Source organism: Trematomus bernacchii, unplaced genomic scaffold (assembly GCF_902827165.1).
Source record: "Trematomus bernacchii unplaced genomic scaffold, fTreBer1.1, whole genome shotgun sequence".
NCBI classification, from domain to species: Eukaryota; Metazoa; Chordata; class Actinopteri; order Perciformes; family Nototheniidae; genus Trematomus; species Trematomus bernacchii.
Window position 1 is genome coordinate 3,987,165 of NW_022987950.1, and position 22,387 is coordinate 4,009,551.

The 22,387-nt window shown below is 44.2% G+C and overlaps 1 protein-coding gene and 17 non-coding genes across 18 annotated transcripts; all 18 read left to right on the forward strand.

Annotated features, from left to right (window-relative positions):
* Positions 1 to 9,011: 9,011 nt before the first annotated feature.
* LOC117470838 (malate synthase-like) lies at positions 9,012 to 11,540 on the forward strand. The gene is made up of 4 exons (XM_034115721.1): positions 9,012 to 9,020; positions 9,123 to 9,251; positions 9,334 to 9,552; positions 11,415 to 11,540. Exons 1-4 carry the CDS (start codon positions 9,012 to 9,014, stop codon positions 11,538 to 11,540), a joined length of 483 nt encoding a protein of 160 aa, XP_033971612.1.
* Positions 11,541 to 15,522: 3,982 nt separating this feature from the next.
* On the forward strand, positions 15,523 to 15,610 carry trnay-gua. Its single transcript is given in 2 exon segments — positions 15,523 to 15,559; positions 15,575 to 15,610. It is a non-coding gene; the product is annotated as a tRNA-Tyr (tRNA).
* Positions 15,611 to 15,890: 280 nt separating this feature from the next.
* Positions 15,891 to 15,978, forward strand: trnay-gua. The gene is given in 2 exon segments: positions 15,891 to 15,927; positions 15,943 to 15,978. It is a non-coding gene; the product is annotated as a tRNA-Tyr (tRNA).
* A 245-nt stretch (positions 15,979 to 16,223) lies between these two features.
* On the forward strand, positions 16,224 to 16,311 carry trnay-gua. The gene is given in 2 exon segments: positions 16,224 to 16,260; positions 16,276 to 16,311. It is a non-coding gene; the product is annotated as a tRNA-Tyr (tRNA).
* A 283-nt stretch (positions 16,312 to 16,594) lies between these two features.
* trnay-gua lies at positions 16,595 to 16,682 on the forward strand. Its single transcript is given in 2 exon segments — positions 16,595 to 16,631; positions 16,647 to 16,682. It is a non-coding gene; the product is annotated as a tRNA-Tyr (tRNA).
* A 294-nt stretch (positions 16,683 to 16,976) lies between these two features.
* Positions 16,977 to 17,063, forward strand: trnay-gua. Its single transcript is given in 2 exon segments — positions 16,977 to 17,013; positions 17,028 to 17,063. It is a non-coding gene; the product is annotated as a tRNA-Tyr (tRNA).
* Positions 17,064 to 17,713: 650 nt separating this feature from the next.
* On the forward strand, positions 17,714 to 17,801 carry trnay-gua. Its single transcript is given in 2 exon segments — positions 17,714 to 17,750; positions 17,766 to 17,801. It is a non-coding gene; the product is annotated as a tRNA-Tyr (tRNA).
* A 248-nt stretch (positions 17,802 to 18,049) lies between these two features.
* Positions 18,050 to 18,137, forward strand: trnay-gua. Its single transcript is given in 2 exon segments — positions 18,050 to 18,086; positions 18,102 to 18,137. It is a non-coding gene; the product is annotated as a tRNA-Tyr (tRNA).
* A 280-nt stretch (positions 18,138 to 18,417) lies between these two features.
* On the forward strand, positions 18,418 to 18,505 carry trnay-gua. The gene is given in 2 exon segments: positions 18,418 to 18,454; positions 18,470 to 18,505. It is a non-coding gene; the product is annotated as a tRNA-Tyr (tRNA).
* A 254-nt stretch (positions 18,506 to 18,759) lies between these two features.
* trnay-gua lies at positions 18,760 to 18,847 on the forward strand. The gene is given in 2 exon segments: positions 18,760 to 18,796; positions 18,812 to 18,847. It is a non-coding gene; the product is annotated as a tRNA-Tyr (tRNA).
* A 651-nt stretch (positions 18,848 to 19,498) lies between these two features.
* On the forward strand, positions 19,499 to 19,586 carry trnay-gua. Its single transcript is given in 2 exon segments — positions 19,499 to 19,535; positions 19,551 to 19,586. It is a non-coding gene; the product is annotated as a tRNA-Tyr (tRNA).
* Positions 19,587 to 19,832: 246 nt separating this feature from the next.
* trnay-gua lies at positions 19,833 to 19,920 on the forward strand. The gene is given in 2 exon segments: positions 19,833 to 19,869; positions 19,885 to 19,920. It is a non-coding gene; the product is annotated as a tRNA-Tyr (tRNA).
* A 278-nt stretch (positions 19,921 to 20,198) lies between these two features.
* trnay-gua lies at positions 20,199 to 20,286 on the forward strand. The gene is given in 2 exon segments: positions 20,199 to 20,235; positions 20,251 to 20,286. It is a non-coding gene; the product is annotated as a tRNA-Tyr (tRNA).
* A 282-nt stretch (positions 20,287 to 20,568) lies between these two features.
* trnay-gua lies at positions 20,569 to 20,656 on the forward strand. Its single transcript is given in 2 exon segments — positions 20,569 to 20,605; positions 20,621 to 20,656. It is a non-coding gene; the product is annotated as a tRNA-Tyr (tRNA).
* A 246-nt stretch (positions 20,657 to 20,902) lies between these two features.
* Positions 20,903 to 20,990, forward strand: trnay-gua. The gene is given in 2 exon segments: positions 20,903 to 20,939; positions 20,955 to 20,990. It is a non-coding gene; the product is annotated as a tRNA-Tyr (tRNA).
* Positions 20,991 to 21,270: 280 nt separating this feature from the next.
* On the forward strand, positions 21,271 to 21,358 carry trnay-gua. Its single transcript is given in 2 exon segments — positions 21,271 to 21,307; positions 21,323 to 21,358. It is a non-coding gene; the product is annotated as a tRNA-Tyr (tRNA).
* A 284-nt stretch (positions 21,359 to 21,642) lies between these two features.
* trnay-gua lies at positions 21,643 to 21,732 on the forward strand. Its single transcript is given in 2 exon segments — positions 21,643 to 21,680; positions 21,696 to 21,732. It is a non-coding gene; the product is annotated as a tRNA-Tyr (tRNA).
* A 250-nt stretch (positions 21,733 to 21,982) lies between these two features.
* Positions 21,983 to 22,070, forward strand: trnay-gua. Its single transcript is given in 2 exon segments — positions 21,983 to 22,019; positions 22,035 to 22,070. It is a non-coding gene; the product is annotated as a tRNA-Tyr (tRNA).
* Positions 22,071 to 22,387: the final 317 nt, after the last annotated feature.

Below are 22,387 nucleotides of genomic sequence, written 5' to 3' on the forward strand. Positions count from 1 at the left end.
ATATTCCCTGAAATGAGAAACGCAGGGATTTCCTGTGTTTCGGGATGATGGGTACATGGAAGTCTATGTGCATGCTTCAGGTTTATGGAAGTGAACCAGTCGTCCTAGTGAACACATTCCAGCACCTGTTTGATCGTCAGCATTCTGGGACAGAGAAATGCCACGAGCTCTGCAGTTTATAAACCAATAGGTTAAAAACAGCAGGCTTCTGCAACCACCTCTGGAGTCTCCCCCTGTTGGAAGAGACCCAGGGGGATCACCACGTGACCAGCTGACGCCAACGCCGAGCAGCTGCGTCACGGAGAGGGCTGTGCGGGTTGTGACACGCCGGGGGAGAGCTGTCAGTTTCTCCACTCGCTGCCGCGAGAGCCGCGCTCTCCTGCTGGCTGAGTTTAATTCCACTCCCAGATAATGATTGTCTGAGAGGGAAGAGGACAGCTCTTCTTCCAATTCATTATGAAACCCAGGCTTTGACAGATGCGATACGAGATGTAACGTCTGTAAAGCGACTTCCTCCCTGGAGCGAGCCAGCAATAGCAGGTCGTCCAGATAAAACCACACTCTCATCCCTCCTCTGTGCAGTGGCTCCAGCCTTATACACACTTTGAAAAAATGCGAGGAGCCAGGGAATATCCGAACGGCAGACGATTGTCTGGTCTGATATTCCCTGAAATGAGAAACGCAGGGATTTCCTGTGTTTCGGGATAATGGGTACGTGGAAGTATACGCATCCTTCAGGTGGAAGTGAACCAGTCGTCCTGGTGAACACATTCCAGCACCTGTTTGATCGTCAGCATGTGGAATACTGACAGATATTCCGCAGTTCATTTCCTCATATGCCAAAAAGATGGGTCTCATTCCCCCAGTCTTTTTCGGGATTAGAAAAATAACAGGAGTAAAAACCCCTGATTTTCCTCCCTTTGAGGAACCCTGGAAATAGCCTCTTTCAACAGGAGTTCCTGCAGCTCTGAATGGAGCGCAAGACACTGTTCCTGGGATGACAGGAGTGTTTCCTGTATCCCATTGAACTGGGGGGGGGGAGAGGCGAACTGCAGGGTGTACCCTCTGCTGATCAGCCTGCTCATCCATCTGTCCATCAGACACATGTGCTGCCACTCTGAGAAACACTCTGAGAGCGGGCGCACATGCTCGAGATGTGTTGTGGTCGTCATGGCGACGAGCCACGTCAGCCGCCGCTGCCCGTGAGGCAACCCAAGGTGGGCCTGGAGCGAAAGGGCTATGAGGGAGCCTCCACACGCTGCGTTTCACTCCGGCTCTCATCATGACGGCCCCTACACACGGCGGCGTGCGTTGACGCTTCAACGCTTCTGTCCATTCACTTTGAATGGGGTGACGTCACGCTTAGCCGAACTGCATTGTGGGAGCAAAGCGTAGCTTTTCTCGCGGTGCTCGCTGCAAAAGTAGAGCAATGTTCTACTTTTGAAGCTTCGACGGAGGCGTCAGCCAATCAAATCCCGCTTATGCAAATCTGCCAGTACAAGCGCTAGCCAATCAAACCGCCTGTATGCTGGGAGAGCCAGACCGCAGTTCATTTCCTCATATGCCAAAAATTGGAGGAGAAAATAATCGTAGCGGTAGGGAATCACCCGGTGCTTTATGATCAGTCCCTGTTCACCTACCGGGATACAAACCGGAGGAGCCAGGCATGGAGGGAGGTGGCAGAGACAGTGGGTGAAACTGGTAGGTTTTCGCCTGTTTGGGGAGTTTATATCCAGTGTACTTCGTTTGAATGGACAGCTAGCAGGCATAGACAGTATTTAGCCAGCATGGAATGTTGCGTAAAATAGCACCATAGACATTAATGTCATAAATGTTCATCATATAAAGTGTGACATGTAAAACCTTTTATGCAATTGACAGGAGAGATTCATGTGATTGGTTGTTGGTCGCGTTGCTCGCGTAAACTCCCCAAGCTCAAGACACGCCCACTGCCAAGCGTCAACGCACGCCGCCGTGTGTAGGGGCCGTGAGGCGTGTACACGCTCAGGGGATGAGTGGAGGTGTGTGCAGTGCTGTTCACATGAGGCGTTATAACGGCGCTCATGGGTTTATTATGACCGTGTGTAGGAGGCGTATCTCGGACGGAGGAATGCCGCGAGCTCTGCAGTTTATTAACCGATAGGTTAAAACCGGCAGGCTTCTGCAACGAGCCCTGCTGGCTACTAACCGATAGGTTATAGGCAGTTGGTTTACACAGAGTGGGGGATATGTGAGAAACACTTGTTACTGATGACTCAGACAAAAAGTTGGAAAATGAACACACTTTATTTTACTCACAACCCCCCAAAACGTCAGAACCGGCTCTGCTTCCTCGGAGGCTCTCGCGGAGCAGACCAGGAGCGGGGGAGCCTCACTCCCCTTTGACCTGCCGCCGGGAGACCCTGTCTCTGGAGTGGCGAATGTCGTCCGCCTGTTCCGCGGCCGTCTTCATGGACTCCACCATGGCGTGGAACTGGGGTCCGAACAGCCCGTCCGGGCTGATTGGAGCGTCCAGCAACACTTTTCTGGCCGTCTCCGTAACGGACGCCTGCTGCAGCCAGAGGTGGCGCTGGATCTGTGTCACCCACGCGGCAATCCTCGCCTGGGAGACAGCGACGGACGCGCACAGAGTGAGCGCCGTGCTGGCCGCCTTGCTGATCTCCTCTGCCTCGTCAGCGGCCAAGGTGGTGGACCGCTCTACCAGCGTCACCACCAAGTTGGAGAGCAGCGCGATGTTATGCCGTCCGGCGATCATGTTGGCCTGTCTTACCTCAAAAAACGCCGTCAGGCTCGGCTCCAGAGAGGGGGTGGCTGGGAAACCAGCATCTATGAACCCCTCCACCTTGGTGAGGGGAACAAATGTGGCCACCGGAGCCTTCAGGGTCCTCGGGTTCGCCTCCGCCCCCTCCTGGTACCTCCTGACGGCCGGGAAGCGTGGCCAGATCGGGTCACTCCTGACCGTCTGCACCCGCGAAAAAACTCCGGCCATGTCGTCCGGAGCACACCTCTCCTGAGCTAGGGGAACGGGGAGATCTCTGCAGGCGGCCGCCTTGCGTATGATCTCCGGCAGTTCCCCTAGGATGCCACCTATCGCCGGTAGCGCTGTGGTGACGGAGAAGGGGACCGCATGTTCGGCCGCCAAGCTGGCACCCTGCTCCGACTGAGGAGGGAGGGGAGAACCGAACGGTGAACCGTGGAGGGAGGTGGGGTAGGAGTCGTCCGACTCCTGCTCAGCACTCGGCTCCAGGGACACGAGGCCCCCGTCCGCGGGCTCGTAAGCCTGGACGGGCCAATCGTCCTCCTCGGCCGCAGCAGCGAGAGCGTCCGCTCTTCGCTTCCTGTCACCCGAGGGGAGACGGGCACAGTGTGTGCATGCTACCTGCTGGTTTAGAGCCGCGTACGCGTGCTCTGACCCCAGGCAGGATTTGCATACTGTGTGCTGGTCATAACTCATTATGAACCCAGAGCCACATGAAGAACAATCCCTGACACAATTGTTACTCATGTTCTCTGCAAATGAAGTGTCTCTCGTGCTTCAGTAACGGGGTGCTGAAGAAAAGAGGGAGCAGATTGTCAGGCCTCCTTCCTATTTATACCGGAAGGGAGCCCGAAGGTGGGGCTCACCTCGCGGGTGGGCGTGGACTACAAGTGTTTCAGTGGCCACACACAGCTCCAACACCATCGTGAAGTTTGCTGATGACACGACCGTCATCGGCCAGATCACAGACGATGACGAGACGGCGTACAGAGAGGAGGTCGAAAACCTGACATCTTGGTGCCAGGAGAACAACCTCCATCTCAACATCAGCAAAACAAAGGAGCTGATTGTGGACTACAGGAAGCAGCAGGGAGAGGGACACGCCCCCATCGCCATCAATGGGACTACGGTGGAGAGAGTCAAAAGCTTCAGGTTCCTTGGGGTCCACATCACTGAGGACCTGACATGGTCTCTTCACACCACCACCATCACCAAGAAAGCTCGACAGCGGCTCTTCTTCCTCCGCAGGTTGAGGAGGTTCAAAATGGATTCCAGGATACTCTGCAACTTCTACAGGTGCACGATAGAGAGTATCCTCACTGGCAGCATGACGGCCTGGTACGGCAGCTGCACCGACCTCGATCGTAAGGCTTTACAGAGGGTGGTGAAAACTGCACAGCACATCACCAGGACGGAGCTGCCATCCATGGAGGACCTTTACTCCCAGCGGCTCAGGAAGAAATCACTACGGATTATCAAAGACCCCCATCACCCCAGCCACAAACTGTTCTTTCTGTTGCCGTCTGGCAGACGTTACCGCAGCATCCTGGCAAGGACAAGAAGATTCGGAGACAGTTTCTTCCCGCGGGCAGTGAGACTGTTAAAAAATTGAACTGTTGAAACAACTTCAAACATTCAACTGCTACTCAGTAGTATGTATCTAATACCTAATATATATATATCATTCCAATAACTTGTATATAGACTCATACTGCACTATTCCACATCATAACTTTATTTCATTTTTATAACTATTATTATTTTTGTATTGCTCTTGCTCTTATTGTTATTATGTTATGTTATTATGTTGCATTGTTGGAGAAGCCTGTGACATAAGATTTTCAACTGCATAATTACTCTGTAGCTATGTCAGATTGACAATAAAGAACCTTGAACCTTGAACCTTGAGTGCTGCGCGGGTGCGCAGGGGATTACCCAATAGCGATAGCCTTAGAGGGCGAAGCCATATACGAAATAGAAGCCTCCCTTTCCCCTCTTTTCCCACCTTTCTTGCTCCTTTACCCCACTTCATATGACCAATTAACTGAAGCATTTAGAACCATGAAACATAGTAGCTGTAAAACAATATGAAAAAGCATTGCCTTTTGATTTTCCAATAAATAATATCAAGTGCAAAATTATATAAACCTTAGAAACTGAACTGAGACATTTCCTTCTTTTTTTTATCACTTTTCATTGAAAGTATTTGCATTGAGTGATCTCAGAAAATGTTGCATCTGAAAGACAAAGAAAAGACAATCTGGGGGTTATAGTTTTAATATCCAGTGAAAATATTGTATTATAAATAATCACTACAACAATGTATATGTATTATTTTATATAATATTTACCTTTCTGCTGAGTTCACAGATGCCCTCCACCTTCTTTCCTTTACTCTCCCCACATTTTCTTTCTCTGAAAGACAGATTGGGGACAAGGAGAGTTAGTTTATTAAAATGATATTATTTGATTGTAGACTGGTATATGGTGTACTGGTATAATGCAGTACTGTACTACTAATCTACACAGTATTTCAAGTATCTACATTTTGTCCACATTTATACATATTTAACATAAATTAAACATATTATTGATGAAAACTGAATATTATAATAACCATAATAATGTAATACTTTGAAAATATCCATTCTGCCTAAGGACTACTTTTAATGTTGATACTTTACGTACATTTTGCTGCTAATACATCTGTACTTTTACTTAAGTAACATTTTCAATTCAGGACTTTTATTTCTACACTGCTGTATTATAACTTTTACTTAAAGGTAGGGTAGGTAAGAATGGAGAAACCAGCTCGAGTGCGCTAGAATTTGAAAGTACACAACTGAAAAAAATCTGCCCCTTCCTTCAGACTTCCTTACAGAGCCCCTCCTCCAACACACGCGCACATGACCAATGAGGCCACGAGATAAGTTTGTGCACAGATGGAAGGCTGACAGGCAGGTAGGCCATCCAATCATCTGAGCCGGCCCGGCTCAGATGATTGGTCGTGCTTTTTATAGCGCCACGGCTTCCACAGATGAAATATTTGTATATATTTATTGTCAAAGCATTTAATGTATTCATTGATATCGGGATGTTAAGAGCATTCCATGGAATATAACAAAAAGTGTTTCTGAAGTGAATTACCTACCCCACCTTTAAGTATAAGATGTGAGTACCTTTTTATTATTGAAAACATTAGTTCAGAGACAGTATGAGAGTTTGTCAGAAAGGAAGACATTTAAGTTTATTGTGCTTTTTAGATAACTGTATTACATTTAAGACAAGTTTACAATTCATAATTAAATTACATTATAAATTCCAATCATTCCAGGTGATGCTTATCATAGAATATTCCTGATCGTCGGATTGGAGTTACAGGAGTTATTTCTTTCTCTGAAATTAAGCCTATACCAAGTGACATGTGGGTTACGTAGCAAGAAAATAAAATCACAATCATGATATCAATCAATACAGACATTGACAACAATTGAATACTAAACACGCATTCTGTCAGTAGAAATAGGTCCTTGAGCAGGACACAGTAGAGGACAGGTTGTTATTCGTGTGCAGGTGGTTGTTAAAAAGGTAACATTTATTAGTATTAACACAAACGTGTGTGCAGACATGAACTCGTTGAAAATATTCTCACTCTCATCTCTCTCTCTCATGTGAGGAAAGCCCCTTTCCTCAGTGGCGTTTCTTGACCGATTTCACCAAGCTGGTGCCAGTTAGTTCATGAGAGGGGCACATTTAAGGCGGGACAAAAGAGACAAAGACAGTGTTCAAGATTTTAAATAAAAACATAAAATATCATGCACTGAAAAAACTGAACGTTGACTTTAATTAATTGTAATACGTCAACAGATTTTAACCTAATATTTTGTATTCAAACTGAATTGTATTGCTTTGTGAAATCTGTTGACATAATATATTTAATTAAAGACAATGTTTCAGTTTTTGCAGTGTGATTGGTGTTCATTGTGAAAAACTAAATGCATTTAAGTTAACTTCGGCTAAGGTTACAGCACAACAGACTTTTTGAGGAGGGCCACAGGGGAACCCATGCTTATCCTGTCCTCTAATCAAACTAGTATATACATTTAAACTCTGAGATCTGAGCCTGTCTCAACAGCCACTACACTTTACCTGCAGTGATTCCAACAATCTTCTTGATTGGAATACACTTCCGAGATTCCCTCCCCGCTCTTTGCTCCTATGGTCATTTGATCATTTAGTAACTCTTCCATTATGAAAGAAAAACAATTGAAACAATGGTACAGGGATTATATCTGACATTGAATGGCAGAAGGCATGTCTTTCTCCCTATATTGTAATTCTAAATGAAAATGGTGCCCACCTTCTTCTCCTATAACATGTTTGGAGTCAATCACATGTACATTTCATTTCATAATTTTAGAAAGACATGGAATATAATATACATTTAAAAAAAACAGCACATTTATAAGTGCATAAAATCAATAAGACGGTGCGGCCCCTTCAGGATATGTTGAGCCGGGGGTTTTACCAGTAAAACAGAATCCAAAATATTTGTGCATTCTTGTGTATGCTTACAGTATTATCAAGTTAACCATAAATGCTGTTAAGGGGCAGCATGTTTAAATAGCCTCAAACGTCAATACACAGAATATGGAACTTTAAACTCTCCTGTTCAAACAGTGACCAAAGTAAACCCCATTACCAAAGTCCATCTGTACTGAGTGAACAGAGCAGTCATCAGCATGTCAGTGAGTATCAACATTTTACTTGATTTTGCATGGACAGTAATGAAAGCCATATTAAGGGTGATGGAAAGGAACAATGTGAGGAGGTGTTAACAGTGTGTTGCACGGTGGACTTTGACATTCCAAGCTTTTCATTTGTGTTAGTGTTCTGTGATCGTTCAAGTGCTGTCTGCTTTGATAAGCCTTAGGATTTTTTTAGCATGAAATTGAACGAAAACAATCTTATCAGGGCTTCAACATGCTGTGGGGCTTGAATCAGTCCGATGGTGTGTGCTGAAACCATTGGGCTCCTGAAACATATTCCTGAAGGACATTTTACATAACATTTCATAAAGCTGACACATTTTAATGAAAAAAATAACTACATAAAATGTCAGTAGACTCGCCACTAAGAGAGTGGATCACATCACAGTTCTGAGGTCTTTACACTGGCTTCCTGTCTGTCAAAGGATTGACTATTCATATTTTACGCTGCACATCATTTTAGAATTGTATACATGTCTTATTCTATTATAGCTTGTTTTAGTTTTAGATTATTCATTACACTTTTTTTTTTGGCCACCTGTGTCTTTATTCAAGTGACAGAGTTGAAAGGGGGGAATGACACACGGCACACAGACCTGGGCCAGATTCAAACCCTGGTCCTCCGTTTGGGGACCAAGCCCTGGTACATGGGCTGTGAGCCCTACCAACTGAGCTACATGACAGCCCTTGTTTTTGCTATTTAATGACTTATTTTCAATGTCATTTAATAATGTGATTCCGTTGCACTATAAATTAATGCTGTAATGTCTTTCATTTTTGTAAAGCACTTTGAATTACATTTTGTTGAAAGGGGCTTTATAAAGAAACTTGCCTTTTCTTGCCTAAAACATGAGGGGATACCTGGGTCCAACTCACAGTGAGGGAGTAAGCAGCCAATCAGCTGATGCAGAGAAAAGTGCATGTGCTGAAGTGTTTGGTTTAACCATGTCCTGGTTTTAAGAAGGACCGGATCCCTTCACATCACGGTAAGCAGTGAGCTGATTCGGGCGTTCACTTGCAGCCAGTGAAGGGAGCGGTGGAGTGGTGTAGGGTGGGAGAACTTAGGGAGGTTGAAACAAGACGATCTGCTGCATTCTGTAATAACTGAAATTCTTTATTATATTTCACATTTTAATGTGAGAGAGGTCTCAGTAATGATCCCACAGAAAAGTATTCTTTATCTCCCCTCAGTATTTTAATCCTCTTTCAGTCCATGTTTTCACGTTCACTGCTCTCATCAGCTTTGTTACCAGGCAGCTGCTTTCAGTCATAAAGACACTGTACCCTCCAACAGCAGAGAGAGACACATGTAGAAACTGGTGAACATAGTGCAGCATTTAGCAGCTAAAGAGAGATATTTCTCTCTGTTGTTTGCAGACAAAAAACAGCTAAATGTACAATGCACAAACAGAGGACTCCAGGTGAAGGGTCCTGTTGCTCCCTTCAACTTGGAAGCATAATAAAAAAGCTGTTTGCCATAACACATGAATGAGGTAATAACATTTCAGTGCTTTTGTGGGTCCTATCTATTTCTATTTGTGTATATGGAGATTGAGCATAAATATCATGCATTATAATACTCTTTCTGTCCACAGGGTCTAGATAACATGGAGCTGTCCCCCCCCCCGTCATGTCTAAAGGCAGAATATGAGACCATTTTCACCACAGACTCCCTCCTCTTCCTCCATGAGCTGATCTCCACATTTGATGAGGAGGTTGATCAGGTAAGACAGATACAAAAAAAGTGTATTTGTTTACGCATTAAAGACTCAGATCTCAGGATATGGCGTCGACACTCTGTTTCAGGTTCTAAAACTACGAGTGTCCAGAAAGGCCCATTTGGACCTGTCAGGTGACCTGCCGAGCTTTCTGGAGAGTAGCTCACATATCAGGAGGGACCCAGCCTGGAGAGTGTTCCCCGTCCCCCCAAGGCTCCAGAGGAGACACGTGGACATCGGGGACCTGGCCCCCTGTGATACCCAGCGCTTCATTCAAGCTCTGCAGTCACCTGCACAAGGCATACAGGTAGCATCTCTATCATTCACCTGTGGCCTTACTAACAAAGATGAGGCTAATGTGGAAATATTTTTTATTTATAACCTCAATTCAAGTCTTATCAGAGTTAAGTATTTCTGTAAGTATTCTATGCTATCCTTTCATTCCAGTTAGGCATCTGGTGATCACACCAACAACATTCTGCAGTCAGAAGTATTCACTAAAACACAACATGTGTACTGGCTGCCAAAATAGTCCCCAACAAATGCATTTTTTCCTCCACAGAAATTCACAGTGAGACGATGCTAAAGGACCACAATGATGTGCTCCACAATCGCTCTTTTGTCTGACAAACTCAAGCAATGAAAGAATCCCTTCATATTTTTTAAAGTCTCAACAGATCATTATCCACCTACAGTCATGTAGCTATTGATGGGAGTCTGATTAAGTGCTTAAAGTGGGCCGGTACTCACCTGTACACAGTATCGGCATATCCACATTTTAATCTTTGGAGTACCGTGAATTGTATTTGTGTACCGTCACTTCCCACAGGCATGTTCAGATGATCGTTTTACAACTAAAGGAAAAAAACTGCTTTACCCAGGGAGCAATGCTTCCCAGCGGATACTAAAACCCGCAGACACATTACGTTGGCCTCAGGTGCTACATTAGCATACCTTACGACCTTAACTACATCCTCTGCTATAGTCGGTTTGATGGCAGGGGCATCAAACGCGTGCGTACAAGGTAGCTTTGTGTGTGGCTACGAAGTGCGTCAATTAAAAAAGCTGCCACACTTTTGACTGTTGCTGATGCTGCAATGGGGCTTATATTTTTTCTACACCTGTATTTGCGACTTTCATGTGTTTCTATTCTGCTGTTTAAGTGGCAGGTAACTTTTATTCATGTAGCCTTATGCTTAGTGTACACTGGTTAATTATAGTTACTCTACTCAGGAATGCATATTTTGAGAATTTTATATCAGTGGTAGGCCCCAGGCCTTCTCAAAATGAACAGGTCTAAATAAAATATATGCACATAGTTCTGTCAAATAAACTGTTTGGCGGATACAGTTCATTTGTATTCCAAGGTAGTTTTATTAACTCTTCAACAACATCGTGACATCCTTACACGTGTGCACATAACTCTCACAACCAACCTTGTTTCCCATGAGCCCCCCTAGGCTTTCTGTAGTAGCTCTCTGATTGGTTACACCATATGTCTGTCTATTGCCAATACCTTGATATCTCCCCCTCAAATTATCCTCTCTCTAGGTCAGGGGTGTCAAACTCAATTTCATTGCGGGCCACATCAGCATTAAGGTTGCACTCAAAGGGCCGGTTGTAACTTTAAGACTATATAAATATACATATATATATATATATAAAATAATGTTTCATATTATATTATTGCCTCTGCATTGGATTATTATCGGAGAGGGTAATAACTTCATGAATAACTACGTCTGAGAGCAAAAATCTAGGGCAAATAATTGCAAGTCTCTTCAGTGTGCATGTCACGAAATGAGATGCTTGGTCAGACATGTAGTGTATGGACATCGTGCTTGTGTAAAGTGGCATGAAACCGTATAATAAACGTATCATATTTTTTGCAAGCCAAATAAAATGAAGTCGGGGGCCGGATTTGGCCCACGGGCCTTGAGTTTGACACCTCTGCTCTAGGTCATCAAGTCCCAAACACTTTGCTCTAGATTTTAACATTCTGAACTTTAATATATATATTTTAATATATATATCTTAGTACACACATTTTAAGGAATCAAATACAAGTAACCATAACATTTCCTTTCTCAACTTACTGTCAGTAAATTAACAGTTTAACTCTAGCCTGACTACAGGTTTGTTGACTCTCCCAAACCTTGTCACTGTCAGACCTTCCTGTGTGTTCCTATTGAGTCCATCATTCGCACACAGTTCCTGACTGGAGCCATGGTGTTGTGTATTAGCTCCTACTGGCTCTCTGCTCGCTTTTACAGTCTCTGTGACAGCTGGCCCTGACGGTATCAGTTGAAGATGTCGCCTGTTCCTTCTCATCTCTCCCCCCCTCGGTGAGTTGGTACGAGCGACGAGTAGAACTGTTGATGCTGGTCCTCTCCATGTCTTGTCCTCATTCAGCTTCACCAAGACTTGATCTCCTGGTTGTAAAAGAGGCAAGTCCCTCACACCGTGTGTCCTGTTGAAGTAGAATGCTTGTTGTTGCCTAGCCTCAGCATCTCTGCGTCCATATCCGGCCACTTAGGGACCAGATTCTGCTTGAGTGAAGGCAGGGTGGTCCTGATTTTCCGTCCCATGAGTAATTCAGCTGGGCTTACACCAGTAGAGGTCGCTGGTGTCGCTCTGTAACACATTAATGCTAACAGTGGGTCATCTTGTTTAAGGATGCGTTTTGCAGTTTGAACAGCACGCTCTGCATGCCCATTTCCTTGTGGGTTGTGGGGACTGGATGTGACGTGTACAATGTCATACTTTCTGCAAAAGTCTTTCCAGGTCTCACTTGTGAACTGTGGACATTTATCACTGACTATCTTATCAGGGATGCCAAATCTTGCAAATCTTGCTTTCAGTAACTTAACAACCTGGTCTGTTGTGGTAGATGGCAAGTGCAAGATTTCCAATTAACGTGAATAATAGTCAGATATCACAATATACTGCTTTCCTTTATACTCACATAAGTCTGTGGCAATCTCTTGCCATGGTCTCTCAGGCAGCAGTGGGCTGCAGTGGCTCTTTGCGCTGTGCACGCTTGTTCAGCTGGCAGAAGTGACATGTCTCAACTCTTTGTTTAATGTCAGCACATATGTTAGGCCACCACACAGATTCTTTAGCACGTTCTCGGCATTTTGACAGGCGTTGATGTCCATTGTGTAGGCGTTCCAGTACTTCCTGTCTCATAGACTGTGGAATTACAATGCCACAGCCCACGGTGACAAGACCTTCACATAATGACAATGAATGCTTCATTGTATAATAGTCTTTTGCACTGTTAGTGATGCTGGTCACTCGCTCCGGCCAACCATCTTTGATCAGCTTCTGCACACTTTGTAGCTGCTCATCTTCCTGTGTAACAGCCCATATCCTGTCCAGTTGTTGCTGTGATATTGACCAACTATGTGTGACTGCATTAACATAACAAGCAACATCAGTCTCTGTGGTGTTGTCTCTGTTATTTACAGGGCTGTGTGACAAGGCATCTGCAATGACCAGTGTTCTGCCTTGGCATTAAATCGCATCAGCCACATCAAGAGTCTTTGACATCTTATTGGTACTGTATCCAAATCTTTACTGTTTATCAGTGGAACAAGAGGCTTATGATGAGCCTAAATCTGTCCATGCCTAGTAGGTACTTTTGGAACCTCTCACAGGCCGATACTTCTGCTAAACATTCTTTCTCTATTTGTGCATACCTGGTTTCCGCGTCTGTCAACCTCCTGGAACAGTACACAACAGGTTTCCAGCTTTCCCCATGCAGCTGCAGAAGGACGCCCCCTATCCCTTAACTGCTTGCGTCTGCAGAAACATCTGTCTGTTTGTGTGGGTCATAGTGTGCCAATACAGGTGAGGTGATAAGGGCTTCTTTCAGTCTCTGCCAAGTCTGGTATGTATTTGCTCATGTAATTAATCAGGCCCAGTGCTCGTTTAAGCTCGTGGACATTTGTGGGCTCCTGTAGCTCACTGATGGCATTCACTTTACCAGGGTCTGCTCTTACTCCGTTGGCGTCCACAATGTGGCCCAGGAACCGCAGCTCTGGCTGTCTGTACACACATTTCTCCTTATTGAGTTTGAGACCTGCCTGCTCCATTCTAATGTACTCTGCAGGTGTGTGTTGTCTGTGGCCATGTCCTTCCAATGGACAATAACATCGTCCATATATACGGCCACACCCTCTAGTCCCTCCAGCAGTTCATTCATCTTGCGCTGGAATATCTCTGCGGCTATATTTATCCCAAAAGGCAAGCGCTTGAAGCAATACCTCCCAAAAGGTGTAATGAAGGTGGTTAAGAGGCTGCTGTTTTCATGCAATGGTACCTGCCAAAAGCCTGAAGCTGCATCCAGTGACGTGAAGACTGTGGAACCTGACAGCTTGGCCAGTGTCTCCTCTGTCGTTGGCAGTTGATAACGCTCTCTTTTGATGTTCTCATTCAGCTTTTGGATTCCTACGCAGATTCTTACTGCGCCTGTCGGTTTCAGTCTGTGGGTTGCGTGACCTTCTCTATCACGCCCTGCTCCTCGATCCGCTGAAACCCAGTTTCTACTTTGGGGAGAAGTGGTAGAGGAACTCTTCTGGCTGTATATAGAGCATATGGCACAGCTCCTTATTTTAGGTGGATCTTGACTGGGTCTGTTTTAAGTATCTCCCCATGTCCTGCTGCTGCACTGACCTGCTCTACTCATTTAACCAAACCCATCTCTACCGCTGTCTCTCTACTTAACAGGTTGCTAACTGTAGACCCTCTTGCTACATAAATGTTAACGATGTGCTTTCTCTGTTTATGAAATATACTAGCTTTGAACTGTCCCACAATATCTAGTGTTCCCCCAGGGCTGTCTAGAGGCCCGCTAGATCTAACTAGTGTTCTCTTCGGCTTAAGAGTCTTAAATGTCCTCAGGTTTATTACAGTAACATCAGCTCCTGTATCAATTCTAAACCTAACTGGTGTGTGTCCTATATGTATCTGTTCTGTCCAACGCTCAGCACTGCTCTGATTCACTTTACTCACTGTTCCAAGATAAAAGTTTTCCTCAGTGTTCCGCTGTGAGTAATTTCTCTTACAGACTTTGAGAAACATTTCTTCTCTCAATGACCTTTTTTTCCCGCATTGTCTACACTCAGAATCGAATGCTGGACATTTGCCTGGGACCTTGTGCTTCTCTTTCCCACATCGGCAGCACCTGTAGTCTCCCGAGTCAACTTACTCCCGTCTATCGCTTCTCTCTTTAATGTGCTGTGAGGTGGGAGACCTCTCTTTGATGGTCGCCGGTGTGTCACCTCCTGCACGTTGAAAGCTGACTGTTGCTCTTGCTGGCTTATCTGCTGTGCGACGTCCTCAGCTTGTCTTACCATCTGCGCTGCAGTTTCCAAGGTGAGGTCCGACATGAGCTGTAGTCGTCTGGAGAGCTCTTTATCACGGATCCTAACAACCAGTCTGTCTCAAATGTGCTCACTCTTACCTTTTTCAAAGGTAAACGACTTGAATATATTTTCCGCTTCGTTGCCCATTTAGTAGATAAGTGTGCTAACCTGAACCTCGCCGTCTTCCTTATTCAACTTAGCAGCCGACCTGAATCTCTGTCTCCAGGCAGGCCAGTCTCCGGGTCGCTCAAAGTTGAAGTTTTCTGGCGGGCTAAACTTCGCCATTTCGTCGGTCCTTATCCCTTCAGACCACTTCTGACACCATGTCATATAAACTGTTGGCGGATACAGTTCATTTGTATTCCAAGGTAGTTTTTATTAACTCTTCAGTAACATTGTGAAATCCTTACACATAACTCTCACAACCAACCTTGTTTCCCATGAACCCTAGGGTTTCTGTTGTAGCTCTCTGATTGGTTACACCATATGTCTGTCTATTGTTATTAGCCAATACCTTGACAAGTTCTACTTCCAGATCAGCACCTCATCACAACCCTTGGTGTGCAATGTAATTGAAGTATTTTAATAATTTTTTCTATGTACACTTTTAAGAAGTAATTTTTATTTTGCTTGGGTAAAATGTATTTTAAGTATGCTAACTTGTACTTGTACTCTAGTCTAGTATATCTACTCTTTTGTAAACGCTACACTCTTTGATTTGAGTTGTGCAGTTCCTAAAAAGACAGAGTTTTCTACCTGCTGCTTGATTATTCACCAAGGTAAGTTGCATGGCTTTTTATTTCCATTGTGAATAATCAAGCAGCAGGTAGAAAACTCTATCTGTTTAGGAATAGAACGACGATCCTCCTTGTTGTTCGATTGGCTGAACAGTCAAAGTTCACAAGCCCCCTTCGATAGCTCAGTTGGTAGAGCGGAGGACTGTAGGTTCTAATGACAGATATCCTTAGGTCGCTGGTTCAACTCAGGCTCGAAGGAAGTGTTTCAAAGGTGTTTCCATTTGGAATTCAAATAAATGGATAGGAATTTCTCCCCGTCAGCGAAATCAAGCCACATTCTTCTGTGTTCATGCAGACGCTGAACAATATACAAATAATTTTGTTTTTCAGAGTAGATGGATTCATAGATTGTGAGTTGCATGGCTTTTTATTTCCATTGTGAATAATCAAGCAGCAGGTAGAAAACTCTATCTGTTTAGGAATAGAACCACGATCCTCCTTGTTGTTCGATTGGCTGAACAGTCAAAGCTCACTAGCCCCCTTCGATAGCTCAGTTGGTAGAGTGGAGGACTGTAGGTTCTAATGACAGATATCCTTAGGTCGCTGGTTCAACTCCGGCTCGAAGGATGTTTTTTTTCGTAGGTGCTTCAATTGGACTTTGAAATATATTGATGGGCCTCATTGCAGTTTCCACAATAAGTTTTCGAGCTCCATTCAAGAGCAGTTGGATTCATTGCTTGTGAGGAGCATGGCTTTTGATTACCTTGGTGAATAATCAAGCAGCAGGTAGAAAACTATGTCTGTTTAGGAACTGCACAACCCCCCTCCCCTCAGTGTTATTCATTGGGCTGAAAAGTCAAATCTCACTTGGGCCTTCGATAGCTCAGTTGGTAGAGAGGAGGACTGTAGGTTCTAATGACAGATATCCTTAGGTCGCTGGTTCAACTCCGGCTCGAAGGAAGTGTGTTTCAAAGGTGTTTCCATTAGGAATTCAAATAAATGGATGGGCATTTTCTCCCCATCAGCGAATTCGAGCCACATTCTTCTGTGTTCATGCAGACTCTGAACAATATAAAAATAATTTTATTTTTCAGAGTAGATGGATTCATAGATTGTGAGTTGCATGGCTTTTTATTTCCATTGTGAATAATCAAGCAGCAGGTAGAAAACTCTATCTGTTTAGGAATAGAACCACGATCCTCCGTGTTGTTCGATTGGCTGAACAGTCAGAGTTCACAAGCCCCCTTCGATAGCTCAGTTGGTAGAGCGGAGGACTGTAGGTTCTAATGACAGATATCCTTAGGTCGCTGGTTCAACTCCGGCTCGAAGGATGTTTTTTTCGTAGGTGCTTCAAGTGGACTTTGAAATATATTGATGGGCCTCATTGCAGTTTCCACAATAAAGTTTTCGAGCTCCATTCAAGAGCAGTTGGATTCATTGCTTGTGAGGAGCATGGCTTTTGATTACCTTGGTGAATAATCAAGCAGCAGGTAGAAAACTATGTCTGTTTAGGAACTGCCCCCCCCCCCCCCCCCCCCCCCCCCCCCCCCCCCCCCCCCCCCCCCCCCCCCCCTCTCCTCCCCCTCAGTGTTATCATTGGGCTGAAAAGTCAAATCTCACTTGCGCCTTCGATAGCTCAGTTGGTAGAGCGGAGGACTGTAGGTTCTATGACAGATATCCTTAGGTCGCTGGTTTAACTCCGGCTCGAAGGAAGTGTGTTTCAAAGGTGTTTCCATTTGGAATTCAAATAAATGGATGGGAATTTCTCCCCGTCAGTGAAATCAAGCCACATTCTTCTGTGTTCATGCAGACGCTGAACAATATACAAATAATTTTGTTTTTCAGAGTAGATGGATTCATAGATTGTGAGTTGCATGGCTTTTTATTTCCATTGTGAATAATCAAGCAGCAGGTAGAAAACTCTATCTGTTTAGGAATAGAACCACGATCCTCCTTGTTGTTCGATTGGCTGAACAGTCAAAGTTCACAAGCCCCCTTTGATAGCTTAGTTGGTAGAGAGGAGGACTTTAGGTTCTAATGACAGACATCCTTAGGTCGCTGGTTCAAATCCGGCTCGAAGGAAGTGTTTCAAAGGTGTTTCCATTTGGAATTCAAATAAATGGATAGCAATTTCTCCCCGTCAGCAAAATCAAGCCACCTTCCTCTGTGTTCATGCAGACGCTGAACAATATACAAATAATTTTGTTTTTCAGAGTAGATGGATTCATAGATTGTGAGTTGCATGGCTTTTTATTTCCATTGTGAATAATCAAGCAGCAGGTAGAAAACTCTATCTGTTTAGGAATAGAACCACGATCCTCCTTGTTGTTCGATTGGCTGAACAGTCAAAGTTCACTAGCCCCCTTCGATAGCTCAGTTGGTAGAGCGGAGGACTGTAGGTTCTAATGACAGATATCCTTAGGTCGCTGGTTCAACTCCGGCTCGAAGGATGTTTTTTTTCGTAGGTGCTTCAATTGGACTTTGAAATATATTGATGGGCCTCATTGCAGTTTCCACAATAAAGTTTTCGACCTCCATTCAAGAGCAGTTGGATTCATTGCTTGTGAGGAGCATGGCTTTTGATTACCTTGGTGAATAATCAAGCAGCAGGTAGAAAACTATGTCTGTTTAGGAACTGCGCCCACCCCCCCTCCCCTCAGTGTTATTCATTGGGCTGAAAAGTCAAATCTCACTTGCGCCTTCGATAGCTCAGTTGGTAGAGCGGAGGACTGTAGGTTCTAATGACAGATATCCTTAGGTCGCTGGTTCAAATCCGGCTCGAAGGAAGTTTTTCAAAGGTGTTTCCATTTGGAATTCAAATAAATGGATAGCAATTTCTCCCCGTCAGCAAAATCAAGCCACCTTCCTCTGTGTTCATGCAGACGCTGAACAATATACAAATAATTTTGTTTTTCAGAGTAGATGGATTCATAGATTGTGAGTTGCATGGCTTTTTATTTCCATTGTGAATAATCAAGCAGCAGGTAGAAAACTCTATCTGTTTAGGAATAGAACCACGATCCTCCGTGTTGTTCGATTGGCTGAACAGTCAGAGTTCACAAGCCCCCTTCGATAGCTCAGTTGGTAGAGCGGAGGACTGTAGGTTCTAATGACAGATATCCTTAGGTCGCTGGTTCAACTCCGGCTCGAAGGATTTGTTTTTCCTAGGTGCTTCAAGTGGACTTTGAAATATATTGATGGGCCTCATTGCAGTTTCCACAATAAAGTTTTCGAGCTCCATTCAAGAGCAGTTGGATTCATTGCTTGTGAGGAGCATGGCTTTTGATTACCTTGGTGAATAATCAAGCAGCAGGTAGAAAACTATGTCTGTTTAGGAACTGCCCCCCCCCCCCCCCCCCCCTCCCCTCAGTGTTATTCATTGGGCTGAAAAGTCAAATCTCACTTGCGCCTTCTATAGCTCAGTTGGTAGAGCGGAGGACTGTAGGTTCTAATGACAGATATCCTTAGGTCGCTGGTTTAACTCCGGCTCGAAGGAAGTGTGTTTCAAAGGTGTTTCCATTTGGAATTCAAATAAATGGATGGGAATTTCTCCCCGTCAGTGAAATCAAGCCACATTCTTCTGTGTTCATGCAGACGCTGAACAATATACAAATAATTTTGTTTTTCAGAGTAGATGGATTCATAGATTGTGAGTTGCATGGCTTTTTATTTCCATTGTGAATAATCAAGCAGCAGGTAGAAAACTCTATCTGTTTAGGAATAGAACCACGATCCTCCTTGTTGTTCGATTGGCTGAACAGTCAAAGTTCACAAGCCCCCCTTCGATAGCTTAGTTGGTAGAGAGGAGGACTTTAGGTTCTAATGACAGACATCCTTAGGTCGCTGGTTCAAATCCGGCTCGAAGGAAGTGTTTCAAAGGTGTTTCCATTTGGAATTCAAATAAATGGATAGCAATTTCTCCCCGTCAGCAAAATCAAGCCACCTTCCTCTGTGTTCATGCAGACGCTGAACAATATACAAATAATTTTGTTTTTCAGAGTAGATGGATTCATAGATTGTGAGTTGCATGGCTTTTTATTTCCATTGTGAATAATCAAGCAGCAGGTAGAAAACTCTATCTGTTTAGGAATAGAACCACGATCCTCCTTGTTGTTCGATTGGCTGAACAGTCAAAGTTCACTAGCCCCCTTCGATAGCTCAGTTGGTAGAGCGGAGGACTGTAGGTTCTAATGACTGATATCCTTAGGTCGCTGGTTCAACTCCGGCTCGAAGGATGTTTTTTTCGTAGGTGCTTCAATTGGACTTTGAAATATATTGATGGGCCTCATTGCAGTTTCCACAATAAAGTTTTCGACCTCCATTCAAGAGCAGTTGGATTCATTGCTTGTGAGGAGCATGGCTTTTGATTACCTTGGTGAATAATCAAGCAGCAGGTAGAAAACTATGTCTGTTTAGGAACTGCGCCCACCCCCCTCCCCTCAGTGTTATTCATTGGGCTGAAAAGTCAAATCTCACTTGCGCCTTCGATAGCTCAGTTGGTAGAGCGGAGGACTGTAGGTTCTAATGACAGATATCCTTAGGTCGCTGGTTCAAATCCGGCTCGAAGGAAGTGTTTCAAAGGTGTTTCCATTTGGAATTCAAATAAATGGATAGCAATTTCTCCCCGTCAGAGAAATCAAGCCACATTCTTCTGTGTTCATGCAGACGCTGAACAATATGCAAATAATTTTGTTTTTCAGAGTAGATGGATTCATAGATTGTGAGTTGCATGGCTTTTTATTTCCATTGTGAATAATCAAGCAGCAGGTAGAAAACTATCTGTTTAGGAATAGAACCACGGTCCTCCTTGTTGTTCGATTGGCTGAACAGTCAAAGTTCACAAGCCCCCTTCGATAGCTCAGTTGGTAGAGCGGAGGACTGTAGGTTCTAATGACAGATATCCATAGGTCGCTGGTTCAACTCCGGCTCGAAGGAAGTGTGTTTCAAAGGTGTTTCCATTAGGAATTCAAATAAATGGATGGGCATTTTCTCCCCATCAGCGAATTCGAGCCACATTCTTCTGTGTTCATGCAGACTCTGAACAATATAAAAATAATTTTATTTTTCAGAGTAGATGGATTCATAGATTGTGAGTTGCATGGCTTTTATTTCCATTGTGAATAATCAAGCAGCAGGTAGAAAACTCTATCTGTTTAGGAATAGAACCATGATCCTCCTTGTTGTTCGATTGGCTGAACAGTCAAAGTTCACTAGCCCCCTTCGATAGCTCAGTTGGTAGAGTGGAGGACTGTAGGTTCAAATGACAGATATCCTTAGGTCGCTGCTTCAACTCCGGCTCGAAGGATGTTTTTTTCGTAGGTGCTTCAATTGGACTTTGAAATATATTGATGGGCCTCATTGCAGTTTCCACAATAAAGTTTTCGACCTCCATTCAAGAGCAGTTGGATTCATTGCTTGTGAGGACCATGGCTTTTAATTACCTTGGTGAATAATCAAGCAGCAGGTAGAAAACTATGTCTGTTTAGGAACTGCGCCCACCCCCCTCCCCTCAGTGTTATTCATTGGGCTGAAAAGTCAAATCTCACTTGCGCCTTCGATAGCTCAGTTGGTAGAACGGAGGACTGTAGGTTCTAATGACAGATATCCTTAGGTCGCTGGTTCAACTCCAGCTCGAAGGAAGTGTTTCAAAGGTGTTTCCATTTGGAATTCAAATAAATGGATAGCGATTTCTCCCTGTCAGCGAAATCAAGCCACATTCCTCTGTGGTCATGCAGACGCTGAACAATATACAAATAATTTTGTTTTTCAGAGTAGATGGATTCATAGATTGTGAGTTGCATGGCTTTTTATTTCCATTGTGAATAATCAAGCAGCAGGTAGAAAACTCTATCTGTTTAGGAATAGAACCACGATCCTCCTTGTTGTTCGATTGGCTGAACAGTCAAAGTTCACAAGCCCCCTTCGATAGCTCAGTTGGTAGAGCGGAGGACTGTAGTTTCTAATGACAGATATCCTTAGGTCGCTGGTTCAACTCCGGCTCGAAGGAAGTGTGTTTCAAAGGTGTTTCCATTAGGAATTCAAATAAATGGATGGGCATTTTCTCCCCATCAGCGAATTCGAGCCACATTCTTCTGTGTTCATGCACGGACTCTGAACAATATAAAAATAATTTTTTATTTTTCAGAGTAGATGGATTCATAGATTGTGAGTTGCATGGCTTTTTATTTCCATGTGAATAATCAAGCAGCAGGTAGAAAACTCTATCTGTTTAGGAATAGAACCACGATCCTCCGTGTGTTCGATTGGCTGAACAGTACAGTTCACAAGCCCCCTTCGATAGCTCAGTTCGGTAGAGCGGAGGACTGTAGGTTCTAATGACAGATATCCTTAGGTCGCTGGATTCAACTCCGGCTCGAAGGATGTTTTTTTCGTAGGTGCTTCAAGTGGACCTTTGAAATCTCTTGATGGGCCTCATTTGCAGTTTTCCACAATAAAGGTTTTCGAGCTCCATTCAAGAGCAGTTGGATTCATTGCTTGTGAGGAGCATGGCTTTTGATTACCTTGGTGAATAATCAAGCAGCAGGTAGAAAACTATGTCTGTTTAGGAACTGCGCCCACCCCCCTCCCCTCAGTGTTATTCATTGGGCTGAAAAGTCAAATCTCACTTGCGCCTTCGATAGCTCAGTTGGTAGAGCGGAGGACTGTAGGTTCTAATGACAGATATCCTTAGGTCGCTGGTTCAACTCCGGCTCGAAGGAAGTGTTTCAAAGGTGTTTCCATTTGGAATTCAAATAAATGGATAGCAATTTCTCCCTGTCAGCGAAATCAAGCCACATTCCTCTGTGTTCATGCAGACGCTGAACCATATACAAATAATTTTGTTTTTCAGAGTAGATGGATTCATAGATTGTGAGTTGCATGGCTTTTTATTTCCATTGTGAATAATCAAGCAGCAGGTAGAAAACTCTATCTGTTTAGGAATAGAACCACGATCCTCCTTGTTGTTCGATTGGCTGAACAGTCAAAGTTCACTAGCCCCCTTCGATAGCTCAGTTGGTAGAGTGCGAGGACTGTA

Coding starts and splice junctions, on each gene's coding strand:
- LOC117470838 (XM_034115721.1), top strand. Junction 9,252..9,333: donor TTGATGAGGAGGTTGATCAG/GTAAGACAGATA, acceptor ACTCTGTTTCAG/GTTCTAAAACTACGAGTGTC. Junction 9,553..11,414: donor CACCTGCACAAGGCATACAG/GTAGCATCTCTA, acceptor TGTCACTGTCAG/ACCTTCCTGTGTGTTCCTAT.